Here is an 18564-nt window from a genome sequence, read left to right as displayed (position 1 = left end):
ATTTATCATCTAATAAAATATTTAATTTCCATATATGATAATGATTAATTATTTTGGTAATTATCTTCAAAGAAATCAAGATAAATCAAATAAAGATAATTAGAATATTAATTGTTAATTGGAATTATTTGTTATTTGATCCTCTATGTTTTTAAATGTTTAAAACCTACCCTAAAGTTTTGAAATTTATATTTGTGATTAAAAGTTTTAATTTAGACAACTTAAATTTCAAACCCTAGATTTTGAAAAGTTTAAAATGCAACCATATACTTATATGATATTACTAGAATAATATATATATGTATAACTAAATGCTAGTCTTACCGCTAGTAGGCCTCATTCACGAAGCCGATCTATAAGGTAAGTATAAGGTTGCGGCCTATAAAATAGCGCTTAATGGGTGTACACTCACACCCACCGCTTGCTTGATTGGTGGAGGGTCGTTAGCCGAACGGGTAGGATAGGGCAACCTCATCTTCTCATTAAAAGTATAATAAGAAATACGAAGTAACTAATTTTTTTTAAATTTCCCAATCTTAGTTACTTTAGGAAAAGTGAATTGATGCAATCCCATGAAATTACACTTTGCACCTTGCTAAGATGTTAGTGGAGCGTGTGTGGTTTACCGGCACACAAATTGGTTCTAAGCGAAGGTGGCAAAGGGTGATTCATTGTTCATCATAGTTCGATGGAGCGTGTGTGGTTTACCGGAACATCGAATAGGTGATCGTTACAATGAAGGCACCATGTGAATTTGCATGGTAATTCACACCCGCTTTGTGATCCTCGGCATCCCAGTCACAAACAAGAGGGGCATATCGAGATTTAAACATGCCATTGAATAGTTCAATGAATCTCATCTGAATCTAGGAATTCTCAAAAACACTTAGGACTAATAGTTTAAGTTTTGTAATGGAGAATTAGTGAATCGTCATTCACTTACCTTCAATTTATTTGCATATTGGATTACGGCATCCCTTTTCTAGTATGTAAATGTTATTGTTGGATCCTAGCCCTAATTTTTCTTATTGGGTGATAATTATGGATTCTTGTTCTAATCTATCTTTGTCCTTTCTATAGATGTCAAACGCAAACAACGCTGCTGCTAGTTCTTTCACGTTGATGAGCCTTTGCCAAAAGGTCACCTTCAATGGAACGAACTTTAGCGAATGGATAAGATACATTCGCACCATTGCTCGCTATGAGGATAAAGAGTATGTCCTCGACGAGAAGCTCGAGAAAATCAACCCCGAAGTTACTACTCCCGAAGAAATCACCGCCTTTGAAACTCATGAGCGAGATGCAACGAAGGTACATTGCATCATGATCGCCACCATGAACTCCGAATTCCAAAAGTCCTACGAGGACATGTATCCATACGAGATGCATCAAGACTTGTTGGAGAGGTACCACCAAAACGCGAGACAAGAGCGTTACGAGATCTTCACTAACATGATTTCCGCTAAGATGGGTCATGGAGAATCTCTTACCGTGCACTTGCAAAAGATGCAAAGGTATGTCGACCGCCTTCGCAAGTTAAATGTTGACTTCGGCGAAGACTTGGCGATCGACATGGTGCTTCACTCTTTGCCTCCGATGTACAATCAATTTAGGATGACCTACCATATGAACAAAGAGGAGGTCACCCTAAGTAAACTCCAAGGTCTCTTGAGGGTTGCTGAAAGCAATTTCAAGGATAAGTCTGTTGCACCAACTCCCAATCCATCCGCTGCTCCTGTCTTGGCTATTGGTCAAGGGAAGGGAAAGAAGAGGAAAGCTTCTTCGAACAACTATCGCAAGGTGAAAGCCCGAGATGGTTCCTCTTCTAGTGGGACCAAAGTTGATCCCTCTAAGCCCTGCTCTAACCCAAAGGAGGCAGAGTGCCACCACTGCCACAAGATAGGACATTGGAAGAGAAGCTGCCCGGATTACCTGCAAGCCATCAAGGAAGGAAAGATCAAGCCATCTTTCGCAGGTATATATGCAATCAAATCTAATGATTCTAATCATGCTATTTCTTGGGTTCTTGACACCGGTTGTGGTTATCACATTTGTTCTAATGTGCAGGGACTAAGAAGAAGTAGGGATGTGGAGCAAGGAAGGATCAATCTAATCATGGGGAACAGAAGATCGTCGCCTGTGACCAAGATTGGAGTGTATTCTTTAGTGCTTAAGAATAGTTTAGTTTTGGATTTGAACAATTGTTGCTATTCGCCAGAAATGGCTAGAAACATCATTTCATTTCATGGTTTATATAGACAAGGATTTAGATTTTCTTTTAATAATGAGAATGGTTCTATTTTGGCTTATCTAAATGGTGTCTTTTACTTTGAAGCTATACCATGTAATGGAATATATGAAATTGTTATGATTGTTGATAACTTAGGAAATGATGTTTTGAATATTGATTCTTCCACTAGTATGGATAAAGCATCCTTGTGGCATTGTCGTCTTAGACATGTCAACAAGAAACGCATAGCCCAACTCCAAAAGGATGGAGTGTTGGAGTCATTCGACCTTAGGGAAGATGACACATGTGAGTCTTGTTTACTTGGAAAGATGACTAAGTCACCCTTCACGAGTATTTGTGAAAGGGGTGAGGGGCTATTGGACCTAATACATACCGATGTATGTGGACCCTTTAGATCAAGCACGAAGGATGGGAACCGCTTCTATGTGACTTTTACCGATGATTATAGTAGATATGGGTATATCTATTTAATCAAGCAAAAGTCAGAAACCTTTGAAAAGTTCAAAGAGTTCAAGAATGAAGTGGAGAATCAATTGGGCAGGAAAATCAAGATGCTTCGATCCGATCGAGGAGGAGAGTACCTAAGTCTTGAATTCCACGATTATCTCAAGGAGTGTGGAATAGTTTCGCAATTGACGCCTCCTAGGACACCGCAGTTGAATGGTGTGGCAGAAAGGCGTAATCGAACCTTATTGGATATGGTTCGCTCTATGATGAGTCGTGCTTCACTACCTATCTTCTTTTGGGGGTATGCCTTAGAGACTGCCGCCCATATCCTTAACCGAGTCCCTACTAAGAAGGTTGCCAAAACACCTCACGAGATGTGGACGGGGAAAGCTCCCTCGTTGGCACATATCAAGGTTTGGGGTTGCGAGGCTTTCGTAAGACGAGATACTCACGACAAGCTTGAACCTCGAAGTGAGCGATGTATTTTCATCGGCTACCCGCAAACTTCCTTTGGATATCTCTTCTATAGACCGAAAGATAATGTTATCTTTGTTGCGAGGAGAGGAGTTTTCCGAGAGCGAGAACTCATAAGCCAAGGAGACAGTGGGAGGCAAATCGAACTTGAAGAGATTCAAGAATCGATAGATGAAGGAACCTCTACCGCTGGCATTCAACCCGAGGAGGAAACTCCGGTTGAACCGATTGACGAATCCTTACCTCTTAGACGTTCCGATAGAGTTAGAGTTCAACCCCAGTTTTATGGTTTTCATATTACTACCGAAGGGGACACGTATATTAGTGATGGTACACTAGTAAATCTTGATGAACCTAATAGCTATAAGGAAGCCATGGCAGGCCCGGAGTCTGCGAAATGGAAAGAGGCGATGGATAGCGAGATCCAATCCATGTACGATAACCAAGTTTGGAATTTGGTTGATTACGTGCCCGAACGTAAGACCGTAGGGTGCAAGTGGATCTTCAAGAAGAAGACCGACGTGGATGGCAACGTACACACATATAAAGCGCGATTGGTTGCGAAGGGCTTTACTCAAACTCCCGGAGTTGACTATGATGAGTCCTTCTCACCAGTTGCGAAGATTAAATCTATTAGAGTGATGCTAGCAATTGCCGCATTTCATGATTATGAGATTTGGCAAATGGATGTCAAGACCGCCTTCCTTAACGGAAAGTTGGCTGAGGATGTTTACATGGCTCACCCAGAGGGGTTTGTGGATCCGAAGCATCCGAATAGAGTGTGTAAGCTTGAGAAGTCCATTTATGGACTTAAGCAAGCATCTCGCAGATGGAATCTTTGCTTCGATGAGAAAGTCAAAGAGTTTGGATTTGTACGAAGCGAAGACGAATCTTGTGTATATGTCAAAGCCAGTGGGAGTATAGTAAGCTTCCTCGTTCTATATGTCGATGACATATTACTCATAGGAAACGACATCCCGACTCTGCAGGAGGTTAAGTCCTGGCTCGGGAAGTGCTTCGCTATGAAGGACCTCGGAGAGGCTTCTTACATTTTGGGAATAAGTATAGTAAGAGAAAGAAGTAAGAGACTAATTGGACTTAGTCAGAATACTTACTTAGAGAAGGTACTAAAACGTTTTAATATGGAAAACTCAAAGAAGGGAGAATTACCGATACAAGGAAATGCCAAGTTGAGTAAGACTCAAAGTCCGAGTACCGAAGCTGAGATAGCAGAAATGAGTCGAGTACCATACGCTTCCGCAGTTGGCTCAATCATGTACGCTATGACTTGTACTCGCCCTGATGTAGCCTTCGCTTTGAGCATGGTTAGCAGATATCAAGGGAACCCTGGCAAAGCACATTGGATTGCGGTGAAGAACATCCTTAAGTACCTTCGGAGGACGAAAGAATGGTTCTTAGTCCTTGGAGGGAGTGATGACTTGAAGGTGCGAGGGTATAGTGACGCCATCCTTCAGACCGACAGGGACAACTACTGTTCGCAGTCGGGCTGGGTCTTTACCCTAAATGGAGGAGCAGTGACATGGAAAAGTTCCAAGCAAGAAACCGTAGCTGATTCAACGTGCGAATCAGAGTACATCGCAGCGAGCGAAGCGTCGAAGGAGGCAATATGGCTAAAGAACTTCATTGGTGATCTTGGAGTTGTACCGGCCATAAAGGAGCCCATGGAGATTTTCTGTGATAACGAAGGTGCGGTTGCCTTGACCAAGGAACCGAGGGATCATGGTAGATCTCGACATATCGACAGAAAATATCACTTCATTAGACATCGTGTAGAAGAAGGACAACTCGTAGTGAAGAGGATATCATCAGAAGATAACCCAGCAGATCCGCTTACGAAGGGACTGAGTAGGGTTAAGCACTTGCAGCATGCTAGGAGTATTGGGCTGAAGGATGATATTAGTATAGATTAGATAGTATTAGAAACGTATAATAGATAAATGTAATTAACATTTGATGATTAAATAAAGGAGTTTTATTTATGAGTAAAGTTACTGTCACATGTTAGTTGTTTAACTATTGTTTCACTTTGCATGTTTTGACTTCCAGAATAATTGAGTTTATTAGGAATAATCGAATTATTCAAATGGTCCACAATCGTTCATATGTTGGGAGTAGATATGAATGAAGATTGTCATGAATTGGTGTGTAGAATGTCTAAATGGTGTTAGACATAGCAAGGGTTGCTGCAACGTTCATGAGTGCTTATGAACTGGTTTTGAGCATTGGAATAAACCCGCGCTTGCTGGAATCACCTTATGGAATACGATATAAAAGGTGATCGCAAGACGATAATATCATATGGTCTTAAAACCTAGATATATGGTTTATCATTTGTTAATTGATTGTGCATTGATAATGCGAAAACGCATTAGTAACTTGATGTTATAAAACGCATTGTTGTGTATAGTTGGTTAATGAATAAGTAAATGCATATAAGTCGAAGTTTATCTGTAAATTTTATCCTAAGAGGATAGAAGAGATATCTTGGCCACTCGATGATTTGATTTGACTTATGTACCGGGCCCGGTCAGAACTGAATTGATGTGTTCGATTAAGTTCTATGTCAAATAAATCGAAGATCGAGAAATCTAAATGCTAGACTAACCATTCCATAGGATTGTCAGCATGATATCTAACAGAGGGCTGTACAATCCCTTATCTAAAGGACAAGATTGATTAGATCAGAGTTGACAGCGTCTTTGAGAGCTACGATTGCAAACCGTATTGTACTTGTATAGTTACTAGACTTATCCAAGTGGGAGACTATTGGAATAGTGTCTAAGGCTATAACTATATTCGGTTGTACATGGTCCTTTTGGGTTGCCTTCACCATAGCAACTTGAAGGATGATTTATTAAGAGAGAGTAAATATTATAAGGAATAATATTTGGCTATTTGATTAATATAAGTCATAAATTAATTGGTATTAATTTGGTGACTTAAAGAGATTAATTAAATAAGAGGGTATAAACTGTCAATTGTTTGATAGTTAGACTTTAGACTATAAATCCATTAGGATATACCTTGGACGGATTCTAAGAGCTTTAGGATAGCTCAAATCGTCCATAGGGTTATCTATGGAATGGATTTGGATAGCCTTAAGAGAAGATTATCCAATTAGGGTTTAGGGTGAAACCCTTAAGGAGTCTAATAGTATAAATAGCCCCTATGGGTGAGGGAATTCGACACACAACCTTAAGCAAGGAACCTCTGGTCGAATTCCTCCCCTCTCCTCTCTCCTAAATCATCTTGCTTGCTATTGGTGTTTGTAAGCCATTAGAGGAGTGACAATTGTGACTCTAGAAGCTCCAAGACAAACAAGATCAACAAGGAATTCAAAGGTATGATTCTAGATCTGTTTCAATATTGTTGTTTAACCTAATTAGCTATTAGAAGTCTTGGATTCAAAAGCATGTTTATTAGAAAGCCTAGATCCAAGCATTAGGGTTTTGCATGCGCACATAGGAAAGTTCTTATGGCTAAAACCCATCAGTATTCACATATGTTCTGATTTGCAGGGCCTAAGAAGAAGTGAGGATGTGGAGCACGGGAAGATAAACTTAATCATGGGGAATAGGAAGGCTTCACCTGTTTCCAAGATTGGAGTTTATACTTTGTTGCTTAATAATGGGTTAAAATTAGATTTGAATAAATGTGTGTACTCGTCCGAAATGGCGAGGAATATTATTTCTTTTCATGCTTTGTACAAACAAGGTTTTACCTTTTCGTTTGATAATGAATGTGGTGGTATTAATGCTTTCTTTAATAATGTGTTTTATTTTAAATCATTACCTTGTGATGGTGTGTATGAAACTGTGTCGATTGTAGACAATTTAGGAAATAATGTGTTGTATATTGATTCTTCTACTAGCCTAGATAAAGCATCATTGTGGCATTGTCGTCTTGGACATGTAGACAAGAAACGCATAGGCCAACTCCAAAAGAGTGGAGTATTGGAATCATTTGACCTTAAATCGGGTGATAATTGTGAATCTTGTCTACTTGGAAAGATGACAAAATCACCCTTCACTGGAACTTGTGAGAGGGGTGAGGGTTTGTTGGACCTAATACATATTGATGTATGTGGACCATTCAAAATCACCACAAGGGATGCTAATCGGTATTATGTGACTTTTATTGATGATTTTAGTAGATATGGGTATGTCTACTTAATCAAACATAAGTCAGAAACCTTTGAAAGGTTTAAGGAATTCAAGCACGAAGTAGAAAATCAATTGGGCAGGAACATTAAGATGCTTCGATCCGATCGAGGTGGTGAGTATCTTAGCACCGAGTTCCTTGACTATCTTAAGGAGTGTGGGATTGTCTCACAATTGACTCCTCCCAGGACACCACAACCGAATGGTGTAGCTGAGAGGCGTAATCGAACCTTGTTGGACATGGTTCGCTCTATGATGAGTCGAGTTTCGTTACCAATCTCTTTTTGGGGGTATGCCTTAGAGACTGCCGCCCATATCCTTAATCTAGTCCCTACAAAGAAGGTTACCAAAACACCTCATGAGATGTGGACTGGGAAGGTTCCCAATTTGGACCACATCAAAATTTGGGGTTGCGAGGCTTTCGTGAGGCGTGAAACTCATGATAAGCTTGAACCCCGAAGTGAAAGGTGTATTTTCATCGGCTACCCACAGAAATCCTTCGGTTACCTCTTCTACAGACCCAGTGAGAATGTGGTCTTTGTAGCAAAAAGAGGGATCTTTCGCGAGAAAGAATTTATAAGCCAAGGAGACAGTGGGAGGCAGATTGATCTTGAAGAAATTCAAGAATCAATTGGTGAAGGAACCTCAGACACTAGCAATCAACCTGAGGAGGAAACTCCTATTGATCCAGCTGACGAGTCTGTACCTCCAAGGTGTTCTACACGGGTTAGGAACACACCTTCGTTTTATTATGGTTTTCATATTACTACGGAAGGTGATACGTTCATCAGTGATAGTACACTGGTAAATTTGGATGAACCTAGCAGTGTAAAGGAAGCCATGGTAGGCCCGGAGTCTGCTAAATGGAAGGAGGCTATGGACAACGAGATACAGTCCATGTATGACAATCAAGTTTGGAACTTGGTTGACAATGTACCAGGCCGTAAAACAGTCGGGTGCAAATGGATCTTCAAGAAGAAGACAGACATGGAAGGAAAAGTGCATACTTATAAGGCTCGACTGGTTGCGAAGGGTTTTACTCAAACTCAAGGTATTGATTATGATGAAACCTTCTCGCCGGTAGCAAAGATTAAGTCTATTAGGGTTATGTTAGCCATTGCAGCATTTCATGATTATGAAATATGGCAAATGGATGTCAAAACCGCTTTTCTTAACAGAAAGTTGGCTGAGGATGTGTACATGAATCAACCAGAGGGTTTTGTCAGTGCAGAGTACCCTAATAGAGTATGCAAGCTTGATAAATCCATTTATGGATTAAAACAAGCATCTCGTAGCTGGAATCTTTGTTTTGATGAGAAGGTAAAAGAGTTTGGCTTCTCGAGAAGCGAAGATGAGTCTTGCGTGTATGTCAGAGCTAGTGGGAGTATAGTTAGCTTCTTGGTACTGTATGTGGATGACATACTACTTATAGGAAATGACATCCCAACCTTGCAGGAGGTTAAGTCCTGGGTTGGGAAGTGCTTTGCTATGAAGGACCTAGGGGAGGCTACCTATATCCTAGGGATAAGGATATTAAGAGAAAGGAGTAGAAGACTAATTGGACTTAGTCAGGGTATCTACTTGGATAAGGTGTTGAAAAGGTTCAACATGGAGAATTCCAAGAAAAGAGATTTACTGATCCAAAGCAATACCAAACTGAGTAAGACTCAGAGTCCGAGTACAGAGGCAGAGATAGCTGAGATGAGCCAATTACCGCATGCTTCCGCAGTTGGCTCGATCATGTATGCTATGACTTGTACCCGTCCTGATGTGGCATTTGCTTTGAGCATGGTCAGCAGGTATCAGGGGAACCCTGACAAGGCTCATTGGACCGCGGTAAAGAACATTCTCAACTACCTGTGGAGGACTAAGGATTGGATCCTTACCCTTGGTGGCAGTGATGACTTGAGAGTATTAGGGTATAGTGATGCTGGTTTTCAGACTGATAGGGATAATTTCCATTCTCAGTCGGGCTGGATCTTTACCTTAAATGGAGGGGCAATTTCTTGGAAGAGTTCCAAGCAGGAGACGGTGGTTGATTCGACTTGTGAATCAGAGTATATAGCAGCGAGTGAAGCAGCGAAGGAGGCGATATGGCTAAAGAACTTCATCGGAGACCTTGGAGTTGTACCAGCTATTAAGGAACCTATAGAGATTTTCTATGACAACAATAGTGCAGTTACCTTAGCCAAGGAACCAAGAGATCATGGCAGATCTCGACACATTGACATAAAATATCACTTCATAAGACACAAGATTGAAGAAGGACTCCTTGTGACAAGGAGGATATCGTCGGATGAGAATCCTGCAGATCCGCTTATGAAGGGACTGACAAGGGTTAAGCATTTTCAGCATGCGAGACGCATCGGGCTGAGGGACGATATTAGTTTTGTAGATTAGATAGTTTTCCTGAAACTTGTAAAATGTAATCGACGTTTGATGATGAATAAAATTTGTGATTTATTTATGAGTAAAGTGTTACTATCATTGTCAATTATTTACTATTGTTTCAGTTTTGCATGTTTTGACTTCCAGAATAATTAATTTATTCAAACCTCCACAATCGATCATACGTTGGAAGTAGGTATGAATCAAGATTGTCATGAATTGGGTTTGTAGATGCCTTAAAGGTGTTTAGACATGGCAATGGTTGCTGCAACATTCATGAGTACTCATAAGTTATGAGTATTGGTATAAACCCACGCTCACTTGTATCACTTCATGGAATTTATCTCGAGTGATCGTGAGACGATAATATCATATAAATCTTTAAACCTAGAGATATGAGTTGTTACCTATGAGTTGGTTGTGCATTGATTGCACGTAAACGCATCAGTAACTTGATGTTATAAAACGTGCCTTTGTGTACAATTTAATAAGTAGTAGAACAAGCATATCAGTCGAAGTTTATCTGTTCCTTCTAGAAATAGAAGCGATATCTGGGCCCCTCGATGATTTTGTGTTGACCCATGTACCAGGCCTGGTCAGAACTAAACCGATGTATTCAGTGAAGTTCTTCGTCAAACAAATCGGAAAATCGAGAACCAACTGCTAGACAATAAGAAGACATAGTTCCATGTGTTTGTGCGGCTGATATCATGAGAACAGAGGATTATGTGATCACTTATCTAAAATGGCGCTTCATAGTTCAACAAAGTCTTCATAGTTCGAGGGAGTTTTCGAGAGCTACGATTGTTGGTTGGTTCCTGAAGTTATAGGCAAATACAGTTATTAGACTTATCCAAGTGGGAGTCTGTTGGATAAGGTGTCTAAGTCCATAACTTATTTGGTATATACTTGCCCGACCGGCATGGTCCATTTGGGTTGCATCTCATCCAAACTATTATGGATAATTTTATGAGAGTTATACACATATGTTTATTAATATATTATGAGTTATAATATATTAATATGAAGTTACGTTATTTAATTAGTTTTAGTCTTAAATTAATTATGAATTAATTTAGAGATTAAAAGGAAGACTAATTAGATTATGGGCTATTTGTTTTATATAGTGTGGGCTAATACTCATTTGTTAATGGGCTAGGCTCATGTGGAAGTCCATGGATGATCCATGGAGCTTTTAACCCATGGATCCTTGGAAAGGAAAAGACATGGGTTATTAGGGTTTCACCCTAACCATGCACACTATATAAGCATGCTTATGGAGCATGAAATGGAGCCTAAGAGGAAACTAGTGAACTAGTGTGTGTGTGCTTGTGTGTGGCCGATTTTATACAAGTGTGTATATTCTCTCAAAGTTTTCCAAGAGTTTGTGGTGTTTTGTGATTCCATTTGAGGCATTCACACTATTGGTGCTTGGCCCTCAAACTCCTTAGAACCAAACTCACCAAAAGGTATGTAATCTCTTCTAACTCTTTTATGTTGAAATGTTCCCCATGCCATGTTAGATAGGTTATAAACCTTGGAAAATTATTATTTTGCATGTATTTAGATAAACATAGATCCAAGGTTTATTAGGGTTGCATGCACACTTAGGAAGTGTTAGATTGCTCAAAACCCAACAGTTATACCCAACATATTTATAGATATAAAATACGTATACAGTTTAAATCATTTAAAACTTGTATAAAATCGTTTATCCAACATAGATAACAAGTGTACAGATAATATGCACACACAACACGTAGTTTATATAAAATACTTAATATCTATGTGTAAGATGAAAGGGACCATGCACTCACTTGAGAAGGTGGTGATTTGGCACTCGAACAGCACTTCGTTACTCTCAACACAATTTTCCTCGGATAAAACCTAGTATCATTACCATTAGAGTTTAGTATAATATTCACCGAGACTAATTAATAGTCTAGCTATTATTACTATTGTATAATCGTTAAACAATACTTATATAGCCCATAATAATAGCCCAAGTACTTATTATAAGTTCCTAATAACATTACTATATTGAAACATAAGATAGGTTAGGCGTAACTCACTTACAGCCTGAACTCTATTTACGATTCAGTATTTCTATATAATCGGCCCAGTAGTCCTAGCCGTAAACGATGGATACTAGGCACTGTGCGTATTGTCCCGTGCAGTGTTGTAGCTAACGCGTTAAGTATCCCGCCTGGGGAGTACGTTCGCAAGAATGAAACTGGATTTTTTCTCAAAACCGGGCTTCATTGGAGCAGCGTTTCCAAGACGAAAGGTTCTTTTCTCGGGGCTTCGGGAGCCTCAGGGCTTCCTTCGGGTGTTAGGAGGTTTACCTAGACTTTGGGGAGGGGGGGGGGGGTTTGGGGCTTTAGAGAGAGAAAGTGAAGTTGCGAAGGTGTGAAAAATGAGGGAACCCGACACCTCTATTTATAGGCTGGAAATCCCAAAAAATCGTCGAGTTGCCCTCCAACTCGTCGAGTTCTAGGCCAGGTGTCAACATTCTGGTGGCGAAACGTGTGTGACTTACATTGTGCCACGTCACCCCTTTTGCAGCAACACCCTGCTGACTTCTAAACCCCGTAACTTTCGCATACGAGCTCCGTTTTCGACATTCTTTTTTTCCACGTGTAGGTATAAACAAGATCTACAAATTTCATTTTGACTCTGTTGGCTAATTCTCGACCAATCTTAAATTTAACAGTAGGAGGAGATTAGACTGCTAAATAACCGTGAAGAATTCGTAACTCCTTCATACGGACTCCGTTTTCGTCTATCTTTTTACCATTGAGTTCCTATTAATGAGATATTCAACTCTCATTTAGGTCGCATAAGCCAAAAACCGCTCGAACTAAAATTCGAGTTTCGGGCTGTACACTACTAAGCCGAAACTTTGAAAAATCATAACTTCCTCATACGAAGTTAGATTTGGGCATTCTTTTTATGGATTTTCTTGGTTTAACATACTCTACGACTTTGGTTTAGATTACTAAGGCTAAAAAGTCTTCTATCATAAATTCACTTTTTACGCTTCCTGGTGCCGTGTCGGTTCCGTTGCAAAATTTCGACGGATCATAACTTCTTCGTTATATCTCGGATTTTGGCGTTCTTTATATGTACGAAAACCTTGAGACATGTTCATATAGCTCGTCGAGTACACCCATGTGACTCGCCGAGTCTCTCCAGTTCTTAATCCATACAGTGGCTTTTCGAGCCATGCAAGGGCTCCAATCCATATGTCCACTCTTCTACAGTCTAACCCTCACATGAAGTTGCAAACTTTACGTGAAACCAAGGAGATATAGGCCCAAAACACACTAGGGATAGGGTTAAGGACTAGGGGGCTTCACCAACAACTCCTAAACAGAAGCTTTATGACATTTTGGACCATCACATGCCTAGATTTGAAGTAGCAACCTCAAATCTAAGCCTCTAACTCGAAATATCTCTCAAACAAGCTAAGAAACTCCAAATCAACCACCAAGGATGAACCAAAAAGGAAATAACTTAAGATAATGACTCATTACCTCTGAGATGTGCCCAAACTGATGTAGATTCCAAATCTACACAAGCCCCTTGGTGCTAGCTTCTAATTTCTCAAGCTCCTTCCACCAATTTCCTCTTCCAAGCTTCAATCTCCTCAACAATGGAGTCTCACACGAAAATTAGGGTTTCTGGATCTAAAAAGGGTAACAAAGAGGCTGAGGGTGGGTTATAATGTGCTTATATAGGGCACAACCCCCAGGATTAAGGTTTTCTCTCTTCAACACCAACTGGTTTAGTCCAAGCCGCCGACTCAGCGAGTTGGCCACTTAACCTGCGACAGAATCCCGCTCCGACTTGGCGAGTAAGCACGCCTATTCGTCGAGTCCTTGTCCTTAATTTACACTTTAAGTCCTTCAATAGCACATCTGGAATTTGGGATGTTACAACATATTTGACTATTATATGTTTGTAAATGGGAGAATTATAGAGGATTACAATTTAATTTAGGCAATGTATTATTATTTCTCACAAAAACAACACCTTCTAACCTCACAACATGAAAAAACCCTTCTAGTTAACTGATAAAGATAGTCAATACAAAATAACCTTACCAAGAAAACAACACATTTTAAGCTATAATTAATTGTTTGTATCATCTGAATTGATTAATATAAAACAAAACAATGTAATTGATAATATTAACACATGTGGTACCGAAAACAAAATACTTTCTTTATTTTACTAATCAACGTGACATATTTTTTAGCCAACTAAGGTATAAGAGAATTACTATGGGTAACTTTTTCATAAAATAATATAAATTATAACTTTTTATATTAAATGGTTGAAAAACAATATATTACATTATTTATTAAAAAACATGAAAGCATCTTTTTATTTGGAGTCAATCGTTAATCGTTAATTTATTATATAAACATGAAAGCATCTTTTTTGTTCAAGTATATCACAGTATGGTTTTAATCAAATTTGAACATTAAATAAATCAAGGCTTCTGGTCGAAAATAAATAAATACTTTCAGGGCTTCAACAACAATACCCAAAACTTAAGGGACCCAATTTGCAGTTAATGAAAAATTGGATGATGAGGCAAACCCAATGAGGCAACAGCACGTAGGGCACAACACGAGATCCATCCTTATTGGCTACAACACCCATACCTGAGTTCTGATTGGTCCACGTCATCATCGATGACATGCAATAGAGTGTCTTCGCGAGAGACCCGAACAAAATCGACGCGCTTTAATGTAGGCGCTTGTACATCCTGCGAGATTTCATGTAATATAAATTCCCAATCGCACAAATCTGAGTTCTCAGAAAAGAAAACCCTTTCCCTATTTCAAAGCTCAAAACCCCTTTAATTACACCGGATATCATAAGAGCATACCTCTATAGAGCAGCGAGGTGAAGCATGGGTCGCTCCGGCATCGTGCTAGCGATCGTCTTAATCGGTAAAATTTTCTGATCCTGATTTGTTACTGTTGCTACTGTTTTTGTGTTTTTTGATTTTTTTGGAATGAATCTAGGAAGGATTGCACGAATGTAGATTTAGCCTGATATATGGCGCAAATGCTTGTTTGTGAATTGGTTTTGTTGTTTCAATGCTGTTTGGAGTCGGTTTTGTTTGAGATCTGACGAAACTGTGGTGGTTTCATTTCGAATTTGTTTGAATTTCAGCACTTATTGATGTTTACATTTGTTAATTAGTGTTATTTTTTTGTTTTTGATTTTATGAAGAACAAATCGTTATGGGATCTTTAATAAAGTTATGATCTCCATAAGTAGCTTAAGTAGTGTTAATTTTGTTCGGTTTTTCTAGTTTGATTTTGTACATTGATGGATGAGGTGTCTACGATTCAATGGGATACACATGCTAACAACATGTCACATTCAATAATCAAATCCGTTCCTATTAATGTGTAATTGATTTTGATCTGTTATTATAATCAGACAGCATATTGGCAACACCTGATCCATATTCGTAAACTGCCTGTTCTGATGGTTTTATCCATCATGTAAGATGTGTTCTTTTTTATGTACTAACCTTAATGTATTACAGGTTGCCTATCTGCAATTTCCATTGCAAAAGAAGAAGCCAACAAGTTAGGAACTGTTATTGGGATCGATCTTGGAACTACGTACTCGTGTGTTGGTGTTTACAAGAATGGGCATGTCGAAATCATAGCCAATGACCAAGGAAACCGTATCACTCCATCATGGGTGGCTTTCACAGACTCCGAGAGGTTGATCGGTGAAGCAGCAAAGAATCAGGCACCTATAAACGCAGAGAGAACCATCTTTGATGTCAAGAGACTCATCGGGAGAAAGTATGAAATTTTCCAATCTGCTTGTTGTTTAGATATCTGAAATCATGTTTCTTCCCAATGTTGAGCAATTTATGTTTGTTCGACAGGTTTGAGGACAAAGAAGTCCAGAGGGATATGAAACTCGTCCCCTACAAACTGGTGAACAAAGATGGAAAGCCGTACATCCAAGTTAAACTTTCCGGTGGGGAAACAAAAGTTTTCAGTCCTGAAGAGATCAGCGCCATGATTCTAACCAAAATGAAGGAGACAGCCGAAGCATTCTTGGGAAAGAAGATCAAGGACGCAGTTGTCACAGTTCCAGGTTAGTAAAACAACAGAATTTACTTTTGTATCCTTGAAGAATGATGTCCTTCGAATTGTTTCTTTACTCCTTCGGTTCTTCCTTCCTACAGCATACTTCAACGACGCCCAAAGACAGGCAACCAAGGACGCCGGTGTGATTGCTGGTTTGAACGTTGCCAGAATCATCAACGAACCCACAGCTGCTGCCATCGCATATGGTCTTGACAAGAAAGGAGGAGAAAAGAACATTCTGGTATTCGACCTCGGTGGTGGAACCTTCGATGTCAGTATCTTAACCATCGACAATGGCGTTTTTGAGGTTCTTTCAACAAACGGTGACACCCATCTCGGAGGTGAAGACTTTGACCAAAGGATCATGGAGTACTTCATCAAGCTAATCAAGAAGAAGCATGGGAAAGACATCAGTAAAGACAACAGAGCTCTTGGAAAGCTAAGAAGGGAAGCCGAGCGAGCCAAAAGAGCCTTGAGTAGCCAACATCAAGTCCGAGTCGAGATTGAATCGCTTTTTGACGGTGTAGATTTCTCAGAGCCGTTGACCAGAGCCAGATTCGAAGAACTCAACAACGACTTGTTCAGAAAGACCATGGGACCCGTCAAGAAGGCCATGGACGACGCCGGTTTACAGAAAAGCCAAATTGACGAAATTGTCCTCGTCGGTGGAAGTACCAGAATCCCAAAAGTCCAACAGCTTCTAAAAGATTACTTCGATGGAAAGGAACCAAACAAAGGTGTGAACCCCGATGAGGCCGTCGCTTTTGGCGCCGCCGTACAGGGAGGTATTTTGAGCGGTGAAGGTGGTGACGAAACTAAAGGTAATCCCGTAATTCAATTCTTTACTTATTATTATTATGTATTAAAAATAAAATTATATTCTGACAAATAAATATAAATATATATGGTACTAGATATTCTTCTTTTGGACGTGGCACCTCTTACTCTCGGAATCGAAACCGTTGGGGGAGTGATGACGAAACTGATCCCAAGAAACACAGTCATTCCGACTAAGAAATCACAAGTCTTCACAACTTATCAAGATCAACAAACTGTCGTCTCCATTAAAGTCTACGAAGGTGAAAGAAGTATGACAAAAGATTGTAGACTTCTCGGAACATTCGATCTCTCCGGAATCCCACCGGCTCCAAGGTTGGTGACCTGTTTGTCAATATTTTTGTTTTCCAGGGGCTAAACTTAAACTTAAAACTAAACATAATTGATTGTATTTTCAGGGGAACACCACAAATTGAAGTGACATTTGAGGTGGACGCGAATGGTATATTGAACGTGAAGGCGGAGGACAAGGCTTCTGGTAAATCGGAGAAGATAACAATTACAAATGAGAAGGGGAGATTGAGTCAGGAGGAGATTGAACGGATGGTTAGGGAGGCAGAGGAGTTTGCAGAAGAAGACAAAAAGGTGAAGGAAAAGATTGACGCCAGAAATGCCCTTGAGACTTATGTCTACAACATGAAGAATCAAATTGGTGATAAGGATAAATTGGCGGATAAGCTTGAGAGTGATGAGAAGGAGAAGATTGAGTCGGCAACAAAGGAGGCGCTTGAGTGGTTGGATGAGAATCAGTCGGCTGAGAAGGAGGAGTATGATGAGAAGTTGAAGGAAGTCGAGGCTGTTTGTAATCCTATTATTACAGCTGTTTATCAGAGGTCTGGTGGGGCTCCAGGTGGTGGAGCTGAGTCAACGGAAGATGATGATGAACACGATGAACTTTAGGTCAATTTATTTTTGAGGGGTGAGAGAAGATAGAGGAGAGGAGAGGAGAGAAGATAGGGTTTGTAGTATAATTTTGGATTATTGAAAGTTGAGGTTTTATTATGCTCACTTTGGTTATTTTTTAGTCTAAGTGAAGTGAAACTCTTGAATTTGTGTATCATTTAATGTTTAAACGACTTTCCTATATCTTTATTGCTATTTCCTACATCTTTATTGATAAAAGACATTCAAAGACAGTCTTAAGGCTTTATGCTGACAAATTCAGATGTGATCACTAAATGGTCCTATTTAAAGGTTACCAAACAACCTTAAGTATAATATTAACATTCATCTTGCCCCAATTATTATAACATATTACTTCATCTGGCACCAAGTCTAAAATATGAATGTGGGATTAATGTACTCAAATCATGATTTGAATAGTTCTATATAAGAGTTTGGAGCCATGCAAGTACTAGATGTTTGAGTAAAACACTCTAGATACATAATGGTAGCCGTTGGATCTTTAGAAGATCCTAACTATATATTGAGAAGATGGAGATGTGTGAGTAGGTGAGGCCTTTATTTGACCAAACCATCCAAGCATTTGTAATTTTCTCTATAGTGCAATGCAAGTTCTTTATATTCAGGGGCAAGGAGAGGGTGGGGAAGTGCCCCCCAATGATATGAAATTTTTTTATATGAAATAAACTTAAAACTGGAGCCACTTTCCTTGCTATTTCCTTTGATGTCCTTAACCACAAAATAGATAAAAACAAAGCAAAAGAAAGAAAAGGAAAAGGAAGCTGGGTCATTCTAAAGAGGAGACAAGGAAGGACAAACTTGTCATTTGCTCTCTTTTGACATGATTTCACGACAAAAGAAAAAAGAAGAGAAAAGCATGGGAAAAAATGTTAGTGAAAGCAAGTTTCTAATTCAATCACATGTTATACCTTTAGTCCGTAATCTATGC

The 18564-nt window shown here is 39.5% G+C and overlaps 1 protein-coding gene across 1 annotated transcript; it reads left to right on the top strand.

Moving 5' to 3' along the window:
* Positions 1 to 14549: 14549 nt before the first annotated feature.
* LOC145003317 (luminal-binding protein 5) lies at positions 14550 to 17810 on the top strand. Its single transcript, XM_078962448.1, has 6 exons — positions 14550 to 14705; positions 15314 to 15581; positions 15668 to 15882; positions 15974 to 16696; positions 16790 to 17027; positions 17111 to 17810. Exons 1-6 carry the CDS (start codon positions 14666 to 14668, stop codon positions 17610 to 17612), a joined length of 1986 nt encoding a protein of 661 aa, XP_078818574.1. The 5' UTR covers positions 14550 to 14665; the 3' UTR covers positions 17613 to 17810.
* Positions 17811 to 18564: the final 754 nt, after the last annotated feature.

The sequence above is a fragment of the Lactuca saligna genome, chromosome 6 (assembly GCF_052625555.1).
Source record: "Lactuca saligna cultivar CGN05327 chromosome 6, ASM5262555v1, whole genome shotgun sequence".
NCBI lineage: Eukaryota > Viridiplantae > Streptophyta > Magnoliopsida > Asterales > Asteraceae > Lactuca > Lactuca saligna.
This window is presented reverse-complemented; position numbering and strand designations above follow the sequence as displayed.